Source organism: Cololabis saira, chromosome 22, assembly GCF_033807715.1.
Source record: "Cololabis saira isolate AMF1-May2022 chromosome 22, fColSai1.1, whole genome shotgun sequence".
NCBI lineage: Eukaryota > Metazoa > Chordata > Actinopteri > Beloniformes > Belonidae > Cololabis > Cololabis saira.
The window spans coordinates 20,590,927-20,615,777 of NC_084608.1; the positions used below are offsets into that span (position 1 = coordinate 20,590,927).

The 24,851-nt window shown below is 38.3% G+C and overlaps 2 protein-coding genes across 2 annotated transcripts in view; one reads left to right on the forward strand and one right to left on the reverse strand.

The window, feature by feature from the left end:
- Positions 1-11,466, reverse strand: part of lmbr1 (limb development membrane protein 1) — a 41,215-nt gene extending 29,749 nt beyond the window's left edge. Inside the window, exons 1-4 of the mRNA XM_061713135.1 lie at positions 11,144-11,466; positions 4,823-4,895; positions 3,963-4,002; positions 2,090-2,229 (exon numbers count right to left, since the gene is read on the reverse strand). Coding sequence (XP_061569119.1) covers positions 2,090-2,229; positions 3,963-4,002; positions 4,823-4,895; positions 11,144-11,206 — 316 coding nt within the window. The 5' untranslated portion in view covers positions 11,207-11,466. The remainder of the gene's footprint in view (positions 1-2,089; positions 2,230-3,962; positions 4,003-4,822; positions 4,896-11,143) is intronic.
- Positions 11,467-13,239: 1,773 nt separating this feature from the next.
- nom1 (nucleolar protein with MIF4G domain 1) lies at positions 13,240-24,044 on the forward strand. The gene is made up of 11 exons (XM_061713121.1): positions 13,240-14,348; positions 14,425-14,537; positions 15,037-15,232; positions 16,673-16,996; positions 17,151-17,261; positions 17,568-17,738; positions 19,884-20,005; positions 20,148-20,280; positions 22,975-23,106; positions 23,196-23,305; positions 23,490-24,044. Exons 1-11 carry the CDS (start codon positions 13,392-13,394, stop codon positions 23,665-23,667), a joined length of 2,547 nt encoding a protein of 848 aa, XP_061569105.1. The 5' UTR covers positions 13,240-13,391; the 3' UTR covers positions 23,668-24,044.
- The last annotated feature ends 807 nt before the right edge of the window (positions 24,045-24,851 follow it).

Below are 24,851 nucleotides of genomic sequence, written 5' to 3' on the forward strand. Positions count from 1 at the left end.
GTTTGATTATTAATAACAACTGAAATCTATGATGAAACACCCCTCCTCCCCCAACAGATGCAAAGTAAGTCAACCACTGAATTAAATGCATGTCAACATTTAAAAGAAAGAAATGGTCAATGGAGATGGACAATGTTTGTATAATTTCTAATTTAACCTTCACTGCCAGAAGGGGGAGTCAAACGTTCTGCACATATTGAAGTCTATAGCAACACTGTTTTAACAAATAGCTGAAATATGTTTTATCTTGGTTTTTGCATCTTCGGGAGTTAAGTTTTCCTAAACTTGAAGTCCCACTCAACTTATTTAGTCTGTAAAAATGTATTTGTGTTTGTCAAAATTATTAATCAAATTTTTTTGCCAAAAGAAAAACTCTGTTTTCTTTTTCTCACTAAATGGGGATTATAATGATGACAAACTGGTCCAGCCCAAATCTCCTGTCAGCAGATGACAATATTCATAGTTAAAACCTGGTTCCTCTAATGTTTCTTTGGTACATGCAGGCAGTCTGACCTGGTCGTACTCTGCAGTCGACACAGAAATACCCAGACTCAGCAGTGACGCCAGATTTCCCTCATGAGATGTTACAGTGGTTACAGTTAGGACAATTATGCGAAACCCTTGGAATTAACCAATTTTCTGCATCAATGTGCCATAGAATGTCATGTGATCTTAATGTTAGTCACACAAGAAAACACAAACACAATGTCCTGAAGCTAAAAACACAGAGTTATACTTTCTAATCTCTTTATTGAACAAACTCACTGAGGTTTTAGTGATGGAGGAAAAAGCAAGTTCAGCCTTGTAGTTACTAACTGGAAATGATCTTGACTTCATGGAAACCCTTGGATTGCACAACATTCAGGAAAGATGCATTTGAAGGATGTCTTATGTAAATACTTCTCCTGAGAGGATTCAAATATGAGGTTATGGTCTGGGGTTCACCCCATACAACAGATCTTTCTTTTCTGAGGACATTCTTTCGTAGATTTATTATGATACTTATCCTAATTTTCCTTGTGCATCTTCTACTAAGCTTCACCCTGACCAAGTGGATATTTTGGTAACTTAGGAATTCATATTCCCTTTGATGATGGCAAGTGGGAAGCAAGCCCAAACCATAATGCTTCCTCCATCACACTTCACTAATGGGATTATGTTCTGGCACTGGTTAAGTGCACCCCGTTTGCACCGTACAAAGGGTTGTGTACTGTTCCCAAGCAATTCCACTTCTCTTTCACTAGTCCACACAGCGTTTTCCTGGGGTTGTTTTTTAGGTTGTTTTTTTTTTATCAGCAGTATACAAACCTGCTTGTTTAAAGATTTACAGATTCATGAATAGAGATATTTGCCAGTTCCAGAGATGTCATTAAGACTTTACCTGTTTTATTTATTTTAACCTCATTGAGGATTCTGTGTTGTGACTGAAGTCATCGTGGTTGGAGGCCCACTTCCAGGAAGAGCAGGGACACCCTACCAACTCCAATTAGCGGATGTAAGTAGTCCATGGGTTCACTTTTTTTTTTCTCCAGCACAGTGAATATTTAAAGTAGATGTGTTCAATAAAGAAACAAGAAATTGTATTTGTCAGCTGGCCTGGAAACACCTCAGAGTCCTCCTGGAAGAGCTGGAGGAGCATCCGGGTAGAGAGAGGTCCGAGCCTCTACTTAGGAGGCTGTTGCATTATTAATGTGTGGATGGGTGGATTCATGCAAAAAAGCAGTGAATTCAAAGATGTCCACACGCTGTTTTTTTGACAGTGTACTATGTAAATAACATCTAAAATAGAGATCAGATCAAGATCAGTTCTTGACATCTCAAAATTAGACATTTCATCATTATAACTACAGAGAAAGTTCAGGATAACATGATGTAATATAATACTCATGCAAATAAATATTTGCTTTATGCACATATTCAACACTTCATGTGGTCCACATATAAAGAAGAATACGTCTTTGGAAAATTAATTCAACGGTTAATGGTAATCATTTCACATTTATTTAGTGATTTTGTGTATTTCAGGAGTAGCAGTATTTCATCGCCATCAGACAATGGGCAAGACACGTGAACTGCATGAACGACTGACCGTGAATAAGCGATCCATTGAGCCACTGAATGTAATAGTTCCTGGGGAAAGAGAGCAGGATCTCACTGCTAATGATTGAAAAAGGCAGCAGGAAGACGGCACCACCCGACACTGCAAGGGTGAAGGTGCACAAGTACAATCTGCAAAAGAAAAAAAAAAAAAAAACAATGAGTCGAGAACACAAACTAAAGTATTAAGTCTAATAAAGATTAAATTATTATATTCACTATTCAGAAAAATCAGCTCATTTTACATTTACTTGGTTGGTAAAAAGATTGTAAACTTCAAATTTTTAAATAACATGATACACACTGAAACATTTAAGGTCAGTACTGTATGTATTTGACACAATAGTTCAGTCTGCCTGCCTCACTATGGTGTCTTGAAAGAAGAGTATTGAACATGTTTGAGACATTTTCAATAAGCTAAGTGCATCCAGGTTTGCCTTGTTGTTTTACCATCAACATCAAATACGTGTCAGTAAATATATAATTCACATAATCAAAAATACTCTGTCTAGCATTTTATTAGATGGACTATATTAAATATTTTGCACTGTTGGCTGCTTTTTTTGAAGAATAAATAAAGATGGTGATGTCAAGGTTTACAAACCTTAACTCGCTCACTTTACCTCAGTTGACAGAAGAGGAGAATGACATTTTGACCAGATTGCACTTAGTTTGATCCATTTCAAGTGATTAACTATTTCTGTGGAGCAGCAAGTCTGTCCACAAATACATTTTTACTGCTTACTGTGTTTACAAACAATTTTCAAACACTTAGGTTTATTATGAAGGGTTACAAATTTTGATAGATAAAAGTTGAGTTCTCATACACAAGATTTCTGGAAAGATTTATTATTATAACTAATAGTAGTATTATTACTTTAGATCTCCTCTAAAAGGCAAGGTGAGTTTATTTGTATACCACAATTCTATAATAAAGTGCTTTAGAGAGACATTTAAACATTACACAGTAGAAATACATCACATAGTAGACATAAAGTTAGATGGAGTCATGTGGATGCCAGGCAGTCTGCTAAAACTTTTATATTTTAAAAGAAAAAAAAGGTGCTAAGATACGCAAGGTCTGATCTTTACACAAACGGTGTAAAGGGTTAAACAAGAGCAAAAAAAAAAAAGGTGAAAAATTGAGTTACTCAGTAACAGAAGCCATTTAGATAACAATGGACTATTGGTTCACTGCCAGTCTATATTTTCCATCATCATTCCATCACCATTCATCATTCACCCATGTTTGCTATAGTACCCAAAAAAAAGAAAAAGGTCTGTAGTTTATGAAAGGTTCAAAGGCAGTGGCTGTGAAGACGAGGCCCTGGGGGGCAAACCATCTGCTCAGTGAGTCAGCACAAAGTCACCACTTCACTGTATGAAGCAAGCTTGTTAACCTAAAATGCTTTTTATCATTGTGTAGTACCCTTAGGTACCATTTCCCCGCGTTTAGTTAAGCAGGAAAGATGAATGCAGCCACACCAGCCATCCCTCGTTTGTCTAAAGGGGTGAAAAGTGATACTTCCTTTCAATTTGGTTATTAGTAAAAGCACTTTTCAAATTTCTTGTCAATTAGTCCAATTTTTCAATTCATACTCATCGGCTGATAGAATGTGGGAAAATTAAAAAGCATCCAAATAAATTTCCTAAATGGTGACATCTGAAACCAGAATATGTTTATTTACCTAGCTTGCAAATAAATTATGTTCACTCTTCTATCTAATAAAATTCAAACTGAATAATTTGCTTGCTGGAGTTCATATTATTATTTAAAAAATTCCTCATAATTTTCTATCACTGATAGTTTGTTGGTTTGCAAATTAACAAATTCTCAGAAAAGAGCTAAAATGCTTTTCACTCACGATATCCTGTTGACAACAGCATCTTCGTCCTCATGGTCATCTGGAGAAAACAAAAAGTGAAAAAGCACTTCAGAATTAAACAAGTATGATGCTAAGTAAGAAAGAAGTCATCAAATTAAAATGTTTTTTTAATCTCTTTCCAAATATTAAACAATACTTTTTTTTGAAGGCTTTCAACTGAGGAATAGCTCAAGTCACGCGCAGCCCCTCATTTCTTTCAATCTTTTGGGGGTCGCCCTTGTTGTCTGAAACCACATTTCTTTGCTGCCACCGTCATCAAGTTTTCACACATCTTCCTCTACTTTGCTTCCTCGGTGTCTTTCTGCACCTCTCAAACCCTCTGGAACTGCCATGACATCATGTTTAAAGCTCCAATTGTAACAGGTGAATACAGGTTGCTGGCACTGCATCACCAACTGTTTTTGGATGTAACAGGTGCTTTAAAGTTTAGGCCTCAAATACCAAATGACTTAACTTTTTCAGATGTCTTCCAGTTTGAGAGGGAAAATAAGATAATGGAGATCAAGATTAAAGTAATGGCAACTTGAAAGTTAACCTTTACAAACTCAATTATTGCTTAAAGGACATCTTATCCTGACCCAGATCATCCATAGTCATGGGAGTCGTCTCTCACATATGCACCTAAACCCTCTTACCAATGACTTCCATTCAATCTAAACACAATGGCAGTCTTTGTCTGTGAGCAAACAGGGCATAAACGAGGCGATTACTAGATCTTAGTGTGAAAAAGGTTTAACAAGTTTCAACCGAGTGTAACAGATGCTGTCAGACAAGTTCTGGTTTCACTAAAGCACAGTCTGCTATTTGTTCTCAGAGATCTTATTGAACAGCACACTTACCAGTCTTCCTCTTATATCTGGTTATGATGCAGTAGGAAACGATGTAAAGGACAGCGAACAGGAGGAAGCAAATCTGAAGGAAACGACAAAAGTTGTGTTAGGAACATTAGAGGTCCCGTAGATACAGGATGGTATACTAAGCAACTAGTACTCATCATTAGATTTGACAAATCAGCTAATGATTTTGGGGATATACTGCATGTTTAAGACTCCAAGCCTTTGATGTGCACATTCTGTGTAAGGATTTCATGATCTGACCAAGACAGAGACCTGGGTCAAGTTTGAATACTGACACCACCTGATGAAAATAATCGTGTTATCTCTCGATGTATTAGACACTTTAAGATTAAGGTATAGTAGTATGGACCAATATATGATCAGAATTAGTCTGTCGTTGGCTGACCAGGCCTCTCTGGCCAACATTGGCACAATAAATATGTTTTTCCCCTCATTTGTAAAACGTATCAAATGCACAGCACTGAGATTATTGTTTGTTTGAGAGGGTCCGGTTTAGTAATGTCATCAGGTTTGAGTCAGAGGAGGCTACAAATAAAGCAAGCAGAGCACAGTGGTAGCAGCAGATGTTATCTTTAACTAGCTGATGGTTTTACTTTGGGCTGTTCATTATAGTTCTCAGAATTAAATTGCATTAAAGGGGACCTATTATGGCATCTAATACCTATTTTAAACAGGCCTTGAATGTAAGTTAAAAACAAGCTTTTGATTTTTTTTGCTAAATAAATTAGAAATTCAGCCTCTGAGCCATGTCTTTATCATCTCATTCTCTAACCTCATTATCTATGCGGGATTCTGAGTGGGCGCGGAGGCTATGATAATGAGGCTCTGTGCTGATTGGCTGCCTGAATGACGCGTAGAAAATGGCGGAAGCTCCGGCCGGCGGAGTTAGTTGTGGGCGTGGTTTCACGCATCGGAGGCCAACCGATGCAAATTGCATTTTGGTTACGTAACGACAGGAGCAGAATCTGAACGGCTCGTAGAAGTCACATGACACTGGACGGCTCATCCGGGCAGCTGTACAGACACTGCAGAATTTGGTTGCTTTCCTCCCTCTCTGAGTTGGCAGGCTGAGGGGAGACCACTTTATATATGTTAAAGCAAGAAAAAACATGTTTTTCATAATAGGTCCCCTTTAAGAAAATCAGAAACTGAACTGGACAAGAAAATAATGGTCCATGTTTAATCATTTCTATTCACATGAAGTCCTCCAAGACGTGGGAAAAATTATGGCATTTTAATTAGGTAATTGATTGCCAATTTCCAATTGTGTTGGAGAACATTTAATTCATACAACTTGGTCACGTTTCTCATTTGTCTTCTTCATTTATGCCACTCTCTTGCAATGTTTAATGAGGCAGAACTAAACAGAGGAGCTGATTTACTTGGTGGCGCAGGAATAGGTATAACACAAGGGGGGAGATGGGGGGGTGTTGTTCCTGGAGGTGAAGGCAAGGGCATAACTTTACTTGTGCTTTTAACATATAAAAAAAAAAGAAAAAGAAGAAGAGCACATTCCCAAGTGTAGAACTTTTTCAGTTTTTAACATAACACTATACAAGGTTATCTGTATCTGAAGATGATGATTTGATTCAGATTCAGATTCAGAAAAACTTTATTTATCCCCGAGGGGCAATGAGTCCGCCACAGCACGAACTAACACCAACAGTCTACAACAACCTCGATGTCACCAAAAAATACAATACAGGATTAGCCTGGCTCGGAATCTTAATTCTTTTACTCTCCGATACAAGGAATTAGTCTGGTTCTCTGGATTTAAGCTGGATTTTCAGGGTCAAAGCCAAGATATGCAGAAGAAACTGCCTTTGGAAACCACTGGATAGGAGGCATATCACCAATCAGTGAAACAAAGCATCTGGCATAGGCTGAGCTACAAAACAGGCTGACATAAACATTTTTTTAAAACCCAGAAGGGAGGGATACCTGACTCATTTCAAGAAAGATAAGGTTAATGGATTACCAGGTTACAATATGGTAGTAATGAAAAACAAGAAAGGAAGGGAAATGAATGAATGAATGAATGAATGAATGAATGAATGAATGAATGAATGAATGAATGAATGAATGAATGAACAGTTACAACTGCGGTTACGCAGGGGGCTGCCAAGCCTTTAAAGCTGCAGACAACACAAAGTTACAACTTCATTATCTGCCACCTTGCTAGAGGCATGACTCCCTGTAACACATTTGAAAATAAGGTATTTGAGGTTTATTAAGCAGGTTGAAAATTAAGACATTTTTTTGTGGTTAGAAGCCTTTAAATCTAGTATTTTGTTCTTTCAATGTTAAAACACAGTTCCTTAACATACGTGCAAGCTGTAAATGTTTCTGTCGGGAAAAAGAAATGAGAGAATCAGAGAATTGTGATTTTAATTCAAATGAACAAAATCTGATTCACATCTTAGTAAGAACTGTGCACCTTTACTGCCACATAGTTTCACTACGGATCAACTGGTACTCATTATAACCTATTTATGTGTTCAAAAAAGAAGTGTGCAATGACTCAATTTCTTCTCTCTGATTCTGCAAATTAGATAACCTGAAAACAAGTTGGATAATCTTATAGAAAGATCATATTCAACATTAGCCTCTCGTGCTGGGACAGTGAATTAGGATGGAGCTAATGTTAGAAGCTCCCAGTTCAGCACTTTGCACCCTGTCAACACTCCACAACTCATCCTGGTCTAGCAGGGATTATGAGAGATGACTCAGCCAGACTCGACACATTTCAGATAAACTGGCAGAGAAGACTTACGGACCTCATCAGCCTGTCTGGGAGCACTATTAAGTGTTATCGGACACGATATTAAAAAGAATTAATCAAAATAATTCTCCTTGCAAATTAAGTCACTGTTACAATGAAAATTGGTTTGTATATTTGAAGCTGTTGGCCCCTTGGTGACACTGGATAAAGTCAAGCTATATTGGTCGTGGAATTAAAAAAGTAAACAAAACAAAAACAAAAACAGAAAGAATGGTGCTGATTAACCGGCAAAGATAAACATTTTACAAAAAATGTTGGGAAATATAACTGCAAGCTTCAGACTAGTCAGTTTAAACAGCAGTGATCATTATCAGTAAAACCCTGTTAAAATTTCACATACTAAGCAAAGGTAAAATAGCATGTTGGTGTCAGATTTATTCCAAAGAGTCTGCAAGAATACCTAAACAATTCAGCAAAATTATTTCACAAATGTATGTGAAGCTTTTAATTATGTGTATTTATATGAACTCAGTGTGGAGCATAAAGACACCCTTTTCTTTTCTAATAAATCTCAGTGTGCAAGATGGCACACCTCTGCTGTGAAAGGTATGTGAAAACATGATGAAGATGTCAGCATCTTATTTGATAATGGTTATTGGTGTGACCACGCCACACTTGTGACACTTTATACTCCCCTTATTTCCACAAAAAGCTGTTAAATCGTCCAGTACTGTATGTATGTAGTTCAATTCAAAACGCAACCATGCCCTTTTCAGACCATGTGAGATTACTTTTACGGTAATATGTTAGATAAAGCTAATCTCACAGTTAACGCTGTTGCAGTTTTATGCCCATTATTTAAACCTTTCAAGTAGACTAGCGTTTTCGAGACTGGGAAAATCATGAGGGAAGTGTTAAAAACATCAAACTTCTGAAGAGTCTCTTCAGGTCTAATGTTTTGAAGGTCCTAGCCAACTGCTAATAAATCTCAGTGTGCAAGATGGCACACCTCTGCTGTGAAAGGTATGTGAAAACATGATGAAGATGTCAGCATCTTATTTGATAATGGTTATTGGTGTGACCACGCCACACTTGTGACACTTTATGCTCGCTTAACAAGATTTCTCACAGTAAATCTAATTGTATGTATTTTTGGCAAACACAGGCATGGAATTTTTCGGTAATTATTCACAGTTGCGTCCACTCTGGAATAAACACTTTCCCGGAGTTCATGTCTATCAAGAACATAACATTTTGTAACTGAGTCCCGTTTATCGACTTTAACACCTAACCCAGAGTAAGCTGGATGGCCAAATAAGCGCAAGCAATATCAAATATGAGCTCTGGGATACCAGTAGAACTCCCTCCACAGGAAGACTCATTTAAAAATTCCTGTTAAATGATACACTGACATTATCGCATCATGCAGAGGGATTAGGTAAAGCATGCTGATATGGGATACTGAGAGAGAGAGGCTCAGGACAAAAAGTATATAGGTCAAAGCTGAGACGATGAGCTTGCCTGCTGGTGAGACATTTGAAAATTTCATGCAAGTGTCTGTAAAGGCTTATCAAGAAATGTTTATTGATGCCAAGAAAATCAACATCTGCCATTTTCAAGGTACAAAGAACTTAATAGCCACATTATCTATACTGACAGAGTATTGTATGATTGACAGAAAGTGCTGCTGCAGAAAAAACACAATTGTTAGGCAAGACCACAGCTTTATACTCCCCGTATTTCCACAAAAAGCTGTTAAATCGTCCAGTACTGTATGTATGCTCTGTTTTTCAGAAAATATGCAATAGTTCAATTCAAAACGCAACCATGCCCTTTTCAGACCATGTGAGATTACTTTTACGGTAATATGTTAGATAAAGCTGCATAAGTTGCAGTTTTATGCCCATTATTTAAGTCTTTCAAGTAGACTAGCATTTTCAAGACTGGGAAAATCATGAGGGAAATGTTAAAAACATCAAACTTCTGAAAGCTATAAAAAGGTGTGTAGCTTACAGTCTCTTTAGTTATCTAATTCGTAGCTCAAAGTTTGGAAAAAGTTACTCGGCTTACCAAAAGAAACAAACGGAAAACAAATGAGCAGGACTTTCAAAGAAATCCAAAACTCACACTGCTCTTAATTCACCTGTACATTGTTACTTCCCCAGACACAAATGTCAAACCAATGTGTGGGAACTCCGTAGTCATAGTGTCAAAGACATGTTTATTTGGAGTTAGGGGATCTCTCTAAATAGTTTCAGTTTGGGACAAAGTTTCACTTCATTTTTAACCTGAATCTGATAGAATGAGCCCCTTTATGTCAACATGGAAACCATTAACCTCTAGTCAGAGCTCCTTTATTGAAACTTAGAATTCATCCCCATGGAAACTACTGACTGCCAATCATTATTCATTGTTTATGTGAAATGGTGACACTAAATAATAAACCCCAATGTCAAACATAAACATATGTGAGATAAATTGCAAAATACAGGTCTTGGCATGAAACATAAGACTTTGCAAAACAAATAATTTGCTTTTGTGTTGTTTTACGAGGAAAACGCTGCTATAAGCAGATTCTCATACTGAACTACCAACATTTGATGTTATAATGACCATGATTTTTTATTTTATTTTTTTTCATTGTCTTTTTTTCTTCTGTGCATGATGCTTTTCTTTCTTTTTTTTAGCTACTTTTATTATGGTGATTGTTTTTTGTTTTTTTTCATTGACTTTTTTTCTTCTCTACTGTGCTTGATGCCTTTCGTTTTAGCTACTTTTATTATTGACTCACTTGTCTTTTAATTACTTTTATATGTCAAGAAGAAGGGTATATACTGTATATATGTATTATTGTTGTTATTATTATTATTATTGTTATTGCTATTATTATTCTTTTATATATCAGATATTCTTATATTGCAAGAAGGGGCCGGACTAGATAAGCATTTGCTTCTTCCTGTCCCTTCTTGAACAAAACTGGTTGTGCTTTATTATTGTTGTTGATGTATGGTGTGTTTTTTTTATTGTTTTGTTCAAGATGAATAAAGATCAAATCAAATCAAATCAAAATGTGTGCTAAAATTAGGTCAGAAGGAAACATCAACATATTGTTGACACAATTTCTCTTAACAGAATGGACATAATAATCTAATACTGCATGAAAAATTGATTGTATTTAGTATTTAGAAATGTTTTAAATAAAAACTAGGATTATTTTCTGCTTTAACTAACCCCCATGCGTACATTCAATGACTGTGGTGCGTTTAAGAGCAGCTAGACTCAACGGGAGCCCTTTATTGTCACAGCTCTTCCTCATTAGTGCATTTCATTTAATCAAAGCCTGATAAATGTCATCTTAAAGCTTAATCAGGCCTGATCAAATCTAGGGATCATTCTGACAGCCACAGGCTAGCGCTAGCCGATCCAGGTGAGCGCTGCAGAGGACGCGTGAATTATGGTTCTGCGTTAAAACGACGCAGACCCTACGCCGTAGGGTACGGCGTAGGTTCTGCGTCGGTGTAACGCGGAACCATAAATCAGCCTTTAGCCGGCTAGCCCGGAGCCGCGCTCCCGTTACTTACGATGTCCTCTCGAACCTGGCTGTGAAAATTCTGCTCTCGGATAGTCACGTCGTCTTCTTCCATTCTTCATATTGCAGATGCAAAAATAAAAGCAACAAGGTCACTACATTTCTAGCTCGCAACTCGAGCTACGACTCGAGTCTCTTCCCTTTGCTGCAAAACTCTTCGCTCCAGACCGGTACACGGGTGTTTATGAACACGCTGCAAACTCTCGGTCCACACCGGCCACACTGATGTTTATGAACAAGCACCGTAGCTGCAGAACTCTCGGTCCAGACCGGTACACGGATGTTTACGGACGAGCACCGCCGCTCCTCGCTAAGTACAAAATACAACACGCCCCAAAATAACTGACGTCGGAGGGGAGAGTCACGTGGTCGCCGTAACCGGGGAAGAAGACAGTCACGTGGTTCTGGGTCATAGCAACCATAGATATATATACATAGACGCCTCATCGACCGCTCTTTGATTAGCAAGTTCAACACAAAAGTTTTACTTCCAACAAAATGCATTGTTTGTACTTATACTCAAGTAATATATTTAATACTTCTCCAGCTACTGTTAGTTTAACCAAGAATTGCATTGTGTGTGAATATATTCATATCTCCAAATGTCCACATTTACAAAGCACAGTTAGATATCAGAGTCCACAGAGATTCAGTGTCCAATGAGTTTCCATGATGAATAGCCCCGTGGTTCTTCACCTCTATAAAAGTAATATAATTTAAACTACTGATCCAGATGCAGTTTTCTTGATTAAATTGTCTGCAATAGTAAAGGTGTGTGGTATACCTCAAAGCTCAATCCGGGGAACCTTCTACTTAGACAAAGTGTAAGCTCTCTGCAGCTATCATTATCCTCATCACACTGTTTTCATTCTCAGTTTTATGAGAGATAACAAATAAAAAGCATTTCCTTTCTCTAACTTAACTATTTATTAACTATCACTTACAGATTTTTAACTTATCAAGTAATTTGTCTCTTTGTTTTTGTTTGGGACATGAAAATAGGGTATTAAATAGAAACAAACATATGTCCTAATTTTGAACAATGTTATATATATATATATATATATATATATTTACGCGGCTGTCACCGCACTATTGTTCATGCACTTCAATTTGTCCAGCTGTACAGTGTTTACATTTACAAGACTAGGAGGCAGTGAGGTACTGTGCAAAATTAAGTTGCTTACTGACTTTTTAGTATTAGAAACAAAGCAGTGCACTGTCCTGGTTTATATAAAACATGTTATTAATGTTCATGCACTTTAATTTGTCCAGCTGTACGGTGTTTACATTTACAAGCCTAGGAGGCAGGGAGGCTCTATACAAATGCACTTTCTTTATACATTGTATGAAGTTTTGGCATTGAATAAATGCATAACTAGAGACATTTTCCTTTTTATGAGTATTTTTTTCTTTTTCAGTCACTTATATAGTGATATATCGTTGAAGAAATGTCTTGCAATATATTGAATATCGTAGATATCTTCATCGTGTATCGTGATATTATCGTTATCGTGGGCCATATATCGCCACAGTTTTGAATCGTGAGTTACCCATATATATATATATATATATATATATATATATATATATATATATATATATATATATATATATACATATATATACATATATATATGTATATATACACACACACACACAGAAATTGATCTTTAAATACATGGAATGAAACAAGATTAATTATATATATATATATATATATATATATATATATATATATATATATATATATATATATATATATATATATATATATATATATATATATATATATATATATCACAAACCATACACATAACTTAAAGCCCTGAAAGAGGACTGAGGCTTTTTCTCATGCTCCCTTTCTGCAGGTCAAGAGAGGTGAGTTTGGCAATGTGGTGTGGCCTTATTTTTAGATTTTTTTAGATGTGTACAGGAATACGCGGCACAGTGCTCTGGCATCTTCAATACTGTTCTGTCTTATGCTGTCGTATGGGGAGGGTGACCGGCCCAAGATGGCGGCCGTATTTCTATGTGTATATTTCTATGCCGTAACCCAGGAAGAGGATAGTCACGTGGTTCTGGGTCACAGCCACAACAGTGTCTTGTGGAGACACATGTGCTGTCTTTTTTATTTATGCGACTAAAAAGGTAGTTTTGCTTTACACCCTTTTTTTTAAAGCTAATAAACCTCCGTTCTCCAGCCTATCAACAGAAGATACATTTGTAAAAACAAAAAAATGAAAAGAAAATGGAAGCAAAACGAAGGGAAGAAGAAGAAGAAGGGGGATGAAGTGTTGCAGAAGTACATGTTCGCAGTGGGTGAGTTTGTTAAAAGCAAAAGTGCCACAGAAGAAACGGATGGTGATCATGAGTTGAGGGTTGTAAAGAAGAAAAGCAGAAAAGAACTGCGCAAAGAAAAGCGAAAACTGAAAAAAGCCAGGATGAAATGCCATTATGAAGGCAAGAAGGAGCTCTGTTTAACCCCTGTTGATGGTGAAAACTTGGAAATAAGGACTGAAAAAGCCCAAGTAGTTCAGAAGAACGTGAAGAAAGCCAAGAAGGAAGTCTCAAAGCCTGCTCAGGCTGCTACTGAGAAAGCAGAAACATCTCAAACACCTTCATCCTCCAAGAAAGGTAAGAAAGTTACCAGGCTTCAAGAATCAAGGAAAAAGGCATTATTGGAGGCAAACGAACAAGAGGACAGGGAAATAAAGAAGCTGGAGCGATGCCTTGGATTAAACAAGAGAAAAAACAAAAAAAGTCTCCCACAGTCCTTTGTGACAGATGGACTTGACTACATCCTGGGTGTGCTGGACTCTGGCTCATCAGCCGGGGCCATGTATGATGGGAACGATGATAATGCTGACGACATGGACATGGCCGTGGCCAAAGAAAACTTTGAAAACCTGGATAATAGTGATTTAGAGCAATCAGATGAAGATGAAGAAGTCAGAGATGAAATGGCAAGTGAAGGCAGTGATAATGACAACGAAGAGATCGATGATGATAATGACAACGAAGAGATTGATGATGATGATGATGATGATGATGATGATGATATGGAAGAAGACATGGATAACTTCAGTGACGCGATCAATGAGAGTGAAGCAGGCTCAGGTGAAGAAAGTGAAGAGGGAACAGAAGAAGCAGCTGATATTCAAGGAACAGCGACATCAAGCCCGCAGTCAGAAGCTGTGAGTTCACATCTTTACAATATCACTTTATGACTGGCATAACATTGACAAAGTTTCAACTTCTCATAATGTTAAGGTCACCACCACAGCTGGGAAGTATGTTCCACCTCAGCTTCGTAACACTGGAGATGATAAACGAAAAGCCGAGCTGGAGAAACTGAGGAGGAATGTGAAAGGCCTGCTGAACAGGTAACTTTCCTACCACAACGCAAAGCTTTCAGGAAATATTCTTTTAAGAGATTAGGAATTAAATATTTAATGGAAGGACAATGCTTCATAAAGTTTTCATTATTAAGTAATAATAAGATAAGTAATAAGAAATCCTTTAATAGTCCCACAGAGGGGAAATTTCCAGATTACAGCAGCAAAGGGGATAGTGCAAAACACAAGAGGCATCAATATCACACAACAATAATAAAAACACTATAAACAGTATATACAATAAGAAGAAGAGGAAGAAGGAGAATAAAAATAAGTAATAAGAAATACTAGTATATAAAAAAAATAACAGATGGATATTTACAGATGTTATTTGCATAATTGCACGTTGCAGAGAATGATATCGCACATTACTACCATTGTTAATTAATATAACCCTTGTACCATCTGCATTACAGTTTTGTTCCTTTGGAATCCTGCAAAGTTCTCCCTAAAGTATCCAAAATATAATAATATTTAACATTTTCAGGCTAAGTGAGCCCAACATGGCCTTCATCTGCAATCAGCTGGAGGAGCTGTTCACTCGCTACAGCAGGAAGGACATGAACGACACTCTGACAGAGGTGCTGCTTGCAGGCTGTGTCACCCCGGCCTTGATGCCAGACCGACTGCTGATGGAGCATGTCCTGCTTGTTAGCATCCTCCATCACGTTGTGGGGCTGGAGGTAAAGATACACTCTTTTATCCATCATTTCAAAGCCTTTTTAAAATGAGAAATTGACAGGGGGAAATGCATGTTTTGCAGCTTATCGTATCACTATTTGGTACACTGTTCTGAATCAGTGGCAGGTTTGGGTTTACTTGCTTATGTATCAGAAATGGCTGTCAGTAGCTGCAGATTGTCAGGAGGGGGAGACACCTGTTCAATCGGGTCATCGGGCGAGAGGCGGTTACACCCGAACAGTTTGACAGGGCTTTATAAGTACTATTTACTTCCCAGTAATTATCCACCCACTATGGAACCGACACATTAACATGCTCTCTGTCAGGAGACTGAGCCCCGACATGCAGCTCCACGGTGGAGCCCACATACTGATATTCTGTCTTTATGAGGAGACTGAGTCCCGACATGCAGCTCCACGGTGGAGCCCACATACTGATATTCTGTCTTTATGAGGAGACTGAGCCCCGACATGCAGCTCCACGGTGAAGCCCACATACTGGTATTCTGTCTTTATGAGGACACTGAGTCCTGACATGCAGCTCCACCGTGGAGCACCCAAACTGATGTTCTGTATTCCGTTTTTCAGGGAGAGAAACTGGGAGTTATTGCAGATTATTCAGAGAGAGCCAAAAGTCAAGCTAGGACAGATCAAGTAGTTTTAATGGGAAATCCCCAAAGAAAACATTAGAGACAACTTTGCAGTTATGTGTTCAGGGATGAAAAATATCACTGGGTTCAAGCGAAGGAGTAATCGGACTGATGGAAGCTTGGACATAGCCTGTGTGTCTAACACATTCTGTAGCAGCTTCAGCTCAGATTGGATCATTGCATCCTCCTCATTGCACCTTTCTATCACCTAACTTTTAGCTATTCCGCTTTCATCTGGAAAACTCAGTTAGGACTGTGATGCTCATATTCTGTGATTTTTATGTTTAACACAGTTCAGCCATCGCTGCTTTATGAGAAACTCCATAAAACCCACATCGATGCCACATACTGTGCAAATGAAGATTTGTGCTTTTAAGCAGGTAGTCAAAAGCATTGCTTTGCGGCTCATCTTGAATGTTAAGAAAACAAAGAAGTTGATTGTGGTTTTCACTGCAGCCTTTTGTTGGGCAAAGGCTTAAACAACAGAGTATTTTCAGTCAGAGGCTTATTCTTTTAGCTCTGTTGCACTATAGGAGGTAATTTCTCACCAATGCAGTAGTTTTCCATAATTAATTTTGTGATGACTGTTACTTGCATGTTTACATGTGACAATATAATTATATTTTGTATCATATTCTGATATACCGGTATGTATTTTAACAGAACATTAGGCAGATTGTAAATACTGAAGCAAAACATATGAATTTCTTTGGTTTTGTTATAGATTTCATATAGCTGATTTGCTCTCATCAAGCACTGATAGCAGCTTTAATCACATTTCATCCCTTTCCAGGTGGGAGCTCATTTCCTGGAGACAGTGGTGCGCAGATTTGACGAAGAGTACAAGACCCCAAGTGAGAGCAAAGAGTGCAACAACCTTGTTGCCATCATCGCTCACCTCTATAACTTCCAGGTTATGCATTCTGTCATCATCTTTGACATCCTGAAACTGCTGGTGGAAGCATTTCTGGAGAAGGACATTGAGCTTGTCCTATTTGTGCTGAGGAACGTGGGCTTTGCCCTGAGGAAGGATGACGCTCTGGGTCTCAAGGAGCTCATCTCTGAGGCCCAGCGAAAGGCAAACACCATGGGGTCAAAGTTTCAGGATCAGACACGAGTAAGCAAAGCAAAATGATTTCCTGCCTTTCATTTGACACATTCTCATAATTAGAAAATAAATAATTGTAATAACTGATGATAGCTTTGTGTAGATGGTTTTGTGATCATGCATTAATGTAGGAAACTCATATAATATGTGTAAACCCTCTCAGGTGCGATTCATGTTGGAAACGATGCTGGCGCTAAAGAACAATGATATGAGGAAGATTCCCGGGTATGATCCCGAGCCTGTGGAAAGACTGAGGAAGCTGCAGAGGACTCTGGTGGGTATCAACTGTACAGGGTTTGAATTATCCATTTTTGCTGACAATTTAGTGAAAAATAATAATTGTTTTAAGAAAGATAAGAAATAGTTTAATTTATGACTCTGATTAAAATACGGTAGTCTCCACTTGTACCACCAAGTGGCGCCAGATACTTGCCTCCCAAAGTCTACACAGTATCGCTGAGACTCTGCTAAATATTAGAGAACCAAATTAAGCTGTTAAGATTCTTTTCTTAGCATTTGTGAAAATGTTATTCAGTATTCCTGTGACTAATTCCTGGTGATTCCTGGTGGTGTTACTCAGATCAGCCGCAGTGCAAAAGGGAGTGACATGAAGCTGAGGGTCTCTCTGGAAAACCTGCTGGCAGCAGAGCAGGTGGGCCGCTGGTGGATCGTTGGGTCGTCATGGAGTGGAGCGCCCATGATCAGCAAACAAGATGACACAAGCACAAAGCAGAGCACTGCTGAAGGACAGGTACAATCAATCTATCTATCTATCATTTTAACAGTTTAGGGGTTGAAGGTTATACTATTGTCATCCACAATGGAGCACTTTCAAGAATGTTCTTCTTATTGATAATTTTAGGCCAAATAAAATGCAAAATAAAGCCTAAATTCCAGACTTTCCTGGAAATAAAAGGCCCTGTTAACAATAAATGAATAAAAGATTGCATATCTGTCCAAAAAGACCTGGCAGATATTAGCCCATGTGTTTGATCTGAAATGTGTAACCTTGTATCTTTTCCATGTGAATAAATATACAGAGGGTTGCAAAAGTATTCACCCCCCTTGAACTTTGTGACCTTTTGCCACATTTCAGGCTTCAAACATAAAGATATAAAACTGTAATTTTTTGTGAAGAATCAACATCAAATGGGACACAATCATGAAGTGGAACGAAATGTATTGGAAATTTCAAACTTTTTTAACAAATAAAAAACTGAAAAATTGGGTGTGCAAAATTATTCACCCCCTTTACTTTCAGTGCAGTAAACTCTGTCCAGAAGTTCAGTGAGGATTCTGAATGATCCAGTGTTGACCTAAATGACTAATGATGATAAATGGAATCCACCAGTGTGTAATCACGTCTCCGTATAAATGCACCTGCACCGTGATCGTCTCAGAGGTCCGTTTAAAGCGCAGAGAGCATCATGAAGAACAAGGAACACACCAGGCAGGTCCAAGATATTGTTGTGGAGAAGTTTAAAGCTGGATTTGGATACAAAAAGATTTCCCAAGCTTTAAACATCCCAAGGAGCACTGTGCAAGCGATAATATTGAAATGGAAGGAGTATCAGACCACTGCAAATCTACCAAGACCTGGCCGTCCCTCTACACTTTCAGCTCATACAAGGAGAAGACTGATCAGAGATGCAGCCAAGAGGCCCATGATCACTCTGGATGAACTGCAGAGGTCAGAGGTCACCTCCAGCTGAGGTGGGAGACTCTGTCCATACGACAACAATCAGTCGTGTACTGCACAATTCTGGCCTTTATGGAAGAGTGGCAAGAAGAAAGCCATTTCTTAAAGATATCCATATAAAGTGTTATTTAAAGTTTGCCACAAGCCACCGGGGAGACACAGCAAACATGTGGGAGAAGGTGCTCTGGTCAGATGAGACCAAAATCAAACTTTTTGGCAACAATGCAAGACGTTATGTTTGGCGTAAAAGCAACACAGCTCATCACCCTCAACACACCATCCCCACTGTCAAACATGGTGGTGGCAGCATCATGGTTTGGGCCTGCTTTTCTTCAGCAGGGACAGGGAAGATGGATGGAGCCAAATACAGGACCATTCTGGAAGAAAACCTGATGGAGTCTGCAAAAGACCTGAGACTGGGATGGAGATTTGTCTTCCAACAAGACAATGATCCAAAATATAAAGCAAAATCTACAATGGAATGGTTCACAAAAAACATATCCAGGTGTTAGAATGGCCAAGTCAAAGTCCAGACCTGAATCCATTCGGGAATTTGTGGAAAGAACTGAAAACTGCTGTTCACAAACGCTCTCCATCCAACCTCACTGAGCTCAAGCTGTTTTGCAAGGAGGAATGGGCAAAAATTTCAGTCTCTCGATGTGCAAAACTGATAGAGACAAACCCCAAGAGACTTACAGCTGTAATCGCAGCAAAAGGTGGTGCTACAAAGTATTAACTTAAGGGGGATGAATAATTTTGCACGCCCAATTTTTCAGTTTTTTATTTGTTAAAAAAGTTTGAAATATCCAATACATTTCGTTCCACTTCATGATTGTGTCCCACTTGATGTTGATTCTTCACAAAAAATTACAGTTTTATATCTTTATGTTTGAAGCCTGAAATGTGGCAAAAGGTCACAAAGTTCAAGGGGGGTGAATACTTTTGCAACCCTCTGTATAGTGAAGCCTCATGATGCAAATGTGGTTCATCTGAGAGCAGTTGTATGTCCAATTTGTCTTGCTAAAACATGGCAAGTATTTACATGAAAAGAGGATTTATTGGAAAAAGATTTGGCCTTTTTAGATTTGAGTGCAAATAATGTCATCATATAAGTAGAGGCAAACTCACAGTCTAAAATGTCTTTGATTTTCCAACATATTGATACTTACTTTTTTTTTTGTTTCCCCCACCTTTCAGTTTAGCGCCAAAGTTTTAGACCTGGCTAAGAAACAGAGAATGAACACTGACATCAGGAAAAACATATTCTGTGTGGTCATGACTAGTGAGGATTACCTGGATGCCTTTGAGAAACTGTTGAGGTTTGTTTTGGCACGCATCTTCCCCTTTTTTTTGTAATAATTCAAAAGCAAAAATACACAATGCAAATGTTATAGTAGTCCTGTCTAATTGTGAGATTTATTTATTTGTTGTTTCAAATCCCTTTCTTTGTGCTGTGTGAAGGATGGGCCTGAAGGACAAGCAGGAAAGGGAGATCGTCCATGTTCTGATGGACTGCTGTCTGCAGGAGAAAAGCTTCAACGCCTTCTACGCTGTACTGGGGGAGAAACTCTGCTCCCACCACCGGCGCTTTCAGGTACTCTCACTTTACCTGAGAATAGTGACACGGTAAAGCAGGTCATATACAGTAGATGTTGCATGTTCAGTAACTCATTTTAATACATTTCAAAACACTCATGGTTCATATGATGATTTTTATTTGCATACTAGTTAATATCAGTCAGATAAGTTGGCTTTTAGACAGAAAACGCCTACATTTAGGCGTTTTGTGACGTGTGCCCACCCAGTCTGTGTGTGTGGCCTGTGTTTCACCTCTGCTGTGTGGGAGCCTGTAACACCTCTCACTTCTGATTTGACTCACACTGTGACTGCAAACAAAAGGGCTGAGAGCACACTTCCTACGCTGCTGCCGTGTCAGCTCATATCAGAGACGGGCGGCCATTGTCCGTCATCAAAGAGGTTGAAACGAAGCTGGCGGGAATGTTTGCCGTTCACATGTAAACTGCATTTAGATGAGGTTACCTTTGCAAACTATCCACTTCTTTAGGCCGTCCGCAGGTGTCATTTGAGAATACAGCGGTGGTAAAACGTTAGCAAGCCAAGAACTAATGAATGGTGCTGTTTTATGACTTCATAGCATTTAAAACTATGTACAAACAATTGTTTGGGGAAACACTTTTTTTTTTAATCACAATTTTACAAGAAACAATCATTTAATTTCACCAAATGATATAGAAAACACAACAAGATTTCTATTCAAAAATGTTGTAGAATAATTTTTTTCTGTATTATTGTTTCCTCATTTGTTGTATTTTAGAAGGCTTTTGTATTTTTTGGTTTGAATTACTCCTTTTTATTAAGTTTTCACTTCTGTTGCTCTGTCTGGTTACATTTTGTGTTTTTGTTTTACTGTCCTTTCTGATTTATTAATTATTCATCTTTTTTCTTTTTTGTTTGTCCAGAGCTCAGTTTGTTGTACCACATTACACTAGAGTTACAGCACCCAAAATCCCACAATGATTCTACTTATCAACCACTGTCTCGTTATTTAAACTCCAGTTTCTGCCAATTTCTTGCTATTATAGTGGTTCTAAATAGTAGATCAATATAATGGCTTCAGTTCCTCATCTTCCAACACGAAGCTCCAGACCAGATGAGTGTGCTGTGAAGGAAGATTAATGATTTAGCAAGAAAAGTGGAGCCCGGAGTCAGAGTTTTCATGGTCACATAAGCTGCTCCAGGGATTTTCTACATAGATTGTCTATAAAAAGCACCACAGGAAGAAAATTAGACTGAAATAATATTTAGATATTGTGATACAGAAGTATTGACTCTATTTTGAGGTCTGATATTGTAGTAAAATTGAAAGCCCATTGAGTGGAGTTGAATCAAAGCTGTTTGGTAAATAACTGAAAGATAATCATATTAAAGGTAGGGTTAGCAACTCTAAATGATTGTTGTTATCTAGAACACTTTTGGTCACGTATAGTGAATATCTCCTCACCGGATGCTAACTACCCATCTAGTAGTTTAAAAAACAAAAATAAAAGTATTTGTTTACAGCCCCAGACTCCATAAACTGGCACGCTGAGGACTGGTATGTTGTGAGGCTTCATGATGGAGCCTGGTTTGTTTGGTAGAGCTGAAGGGACGGGGAGGAAGAAGCAGTCGCTCCAAGTTTTATGTCACCAGACATGACATCATCCAGCAATCATTCACTTAAAAGTTGGTCAGCGATCGTTGCAAATTTAATAGTAATGCAATGTTGTTTTAATGAAATCTTTTTACAGTTGTAGCTCCTAAGTAGTTTATTCACCGTAAACTTTAACCAAACACAGCAATGTTGAATTAACAGCCCATAATGAATATCATTTTTGGGAACACAGTTTGTCAGATGTTTAGTGTTCATACCCAAATTGTGCCACCAAAGAAGTTTTTTCTGAATTGACAAAATATCCTAAAACATTGTTCACACATGTACACTAAACATATCCATGTTGCTATAGGACATTGTCTGAGATAAATGAACTTCTTTATTAGGGCTTAATGTGGAGTTGTAACAACATAAACAGATATAGGTTATTATTTTTCTGTCATCGTTCCTCTATTATCCTAAATTCAACAGCTTGTCTTTTTCCAAAAGATTTTTTGTGTTTGCCACATATCTCCATCCAATAATCTATCTCTTCTGTGAGTGTGTACCGAGCCTGAAGAATGAGGTCTGAGTTCACAAAGAAAGATCATCGGTACAGAGAGGAGTTCAAAGTGTTGTTAAGCCATCCAGCAGGAATAAGCCTGGCCATATTCATCTAGCTTTGTCCTAAACCCCTTTGGATTTTCAGTCCCTGCGAGTGTTTTTTGATCCACTGTTTGCATTTGGAGGCTGTCACCAAACACGAGGATACCAGAGTATTTACTGTGCGTCACAAATATTGATACTTGTGATTTGTGAAATTTATGGCTGTCAAATCGTACGACTATGTTAAGGCCTGTTTACCAAATTTTATATGGTGAAGTGTTCAGATTAGGTGGCAACAGTTGGGCCAGTACACTGAACTTTCTGCAGTTATAGTTAATCATTTGTGACTTTCTCTATTATAAATTCACATGGTAGTACTAATAATTTTGAGCCAGTAACCAAACCTACATTGTTTTTTTACACACCTTTCATAATAGAGTATAACATCAAATTGTAATAAAACAGTTATTGTTTTTCATTTGTTTTCTGTGTCAGAATATTTAACATATATTAAATGTTTTGTATGGGTAGATGACGTTCCAGTTCAGGCTATGGGACAAGTTCAAGGAGCTGTCCAACCTTCCCAGCAGCACCTTCAACAATCTGGTCCAGCTGGTTACTCACTTTCTTCAGAGGAAGTGTCTTTCACTCTCTGTTCTCAAGGTGAGCACAGTTGTGTATATTTTATTATCTGAAGTTATAATTTTAATAAAACACATCATTTACTGGCATCTGTGTCTTTTCCATTGTAGGTGATTGAGTTCGGGGAGCTAGATAAAATCACAGTTCGCCTCTTGCGGCAGATCTTGACCAAACTGCTTAAAGAAACCGAGCCCGAGGAGGTTGCCAGCATATTTGGAAGGTGAGCTCCATTTGTTTATACACTTATTAGGATTTAAGCAAATACATTTGTACAAAATTAGACGCTGTGGAAAAACACATTACGAGCCTTTTTAACCATCGTCCCATAAAACCACTCATCTTAACTGTCTGACAAAATGCAAAAGTCTGGAAATCAATATCTCTTCTTGTTAAACAACCACTAGGATTTCTGGAATCCCCAAGCTAGGAATGCTGCGGGAAGGTCTGAAGCTCTTCATCAGTCACTTCCTCCTGAAGAACGCCCCGTCGCAGGGATCAGCTGAGCAAGCAGCACTGCTGTCGGAGCGCGCCCAGGTCGCCACCAACGCCATGGAGGCCAAAGAGGCCAAGCTCAAGCTGTAAAACCCACACACACTTCAGAAACCTTAAATACATCCTCGGGAACCGAGGGAAGAAATGATTCCTGATAAAAACAACACAGATCTGCTGGGAGAAGAATTTAAAATGGTTTTAATATTGAAATTAGAGTTTTGAATCCTTTCAGAAACACATCTAAAGCACGGTGCTTCCTGGTTAAGGTCTGTTATTCTGATATAACTGATTGAACATGCTTCTGTTTTACAACGAATTTATGACAATGCCTCAAATATTGTTTATTTTCATTTGAATATTTTCAATGCAGATGTTTTATATGTGTTTATTAAAAAGAGGAGGATGTACAAAACCAGATTCACAGTGGAAAGCTTTTGATTGAAGCCATTTCCTGTTTCTTTCGTGTGATATAAAGAGCGCTGTACGAGTATTTTAGTAGTTTTAAAAAGGTTTTATGTAAATAACATTCAGTTTAACTTTTTTGTAGCTTTACAGTGTACGTTTGTACCTTACTTAGCACAAAACACATTTTATTTCTACGCTTGCCATTGTTTAAACATAGCTGATAGGCGGATATTTGTATGATTATATCCTTTTGTGAATATTGTTTGTGTTCCTGCAACTCAGAGCAGCAAGGATGGAAAGCTGGTAGCGTCATTCATTCAGTGACCCGGGGACTCTCAATCTGGCCTGTTGGGTTTGTTTCCGACACCAGTGGCTTCGCGGATGGTTAGCATAGCAGAGTCGTTCTGTTACATTTGATACTTGCTCCTATTAATTAGCTCCGCTGGTGTGGTCCTGTAGCCGTCTAAGGCTGCAGCGCTGGTGGCCCCGGGTCAGGACGCGGCCACCAAGGTCAGCCGCTGGAAATGATCACCTCCAGTACACGAGCGCACTTCTGACCCGTCTTCAGTCCAGGTAACTTCTCAGATCCAGTAGCAGTTAAAAAAGGCCTCAAGAGCACATAATTTCATCAGCACGAGGACACCAACAAACTGGTGTGTTGGGGAAGAAAATCCAACAACATTATGAGGTATATTTCCTAGTTAAGGCGGTGAAATTGGGATCAATAGACTCACTGTGCAGTTCCCACATAAGCTGTTGTCGTATAGAGTGCCTTAGTTGTGACCCTCAGTTGAACTTTAATTTAGTCAGCTAAAGTAAACAGCTCATGATAACCAGCAGATCCTTCAGTAATCCTGTTGCAAATAGCA

Coding starts and splice junctions, on each gene's coding strand:
- nom1 (XM_061713121.1), top strand. CDS start 13,392: ATGAAAAGAAAATGGAAGCAAAACGAAGGGAAGAAGAAGAAGAAGGGG. Junction 14,349..14,424: donor CAAGCCCGCAGTCAGAAGCT/GTGAGTTCACAT, acceptor CATAATGTTAAG/GTCACCACCACAGCTGGGAA. Junction 17,262..17,567: donor GGAAGCTGCAGAGGACTCTG/GTGGGTATCAAC, acceptor GGTGTTACTCAG/ATCAGCCGCAGTGCAAAAGG.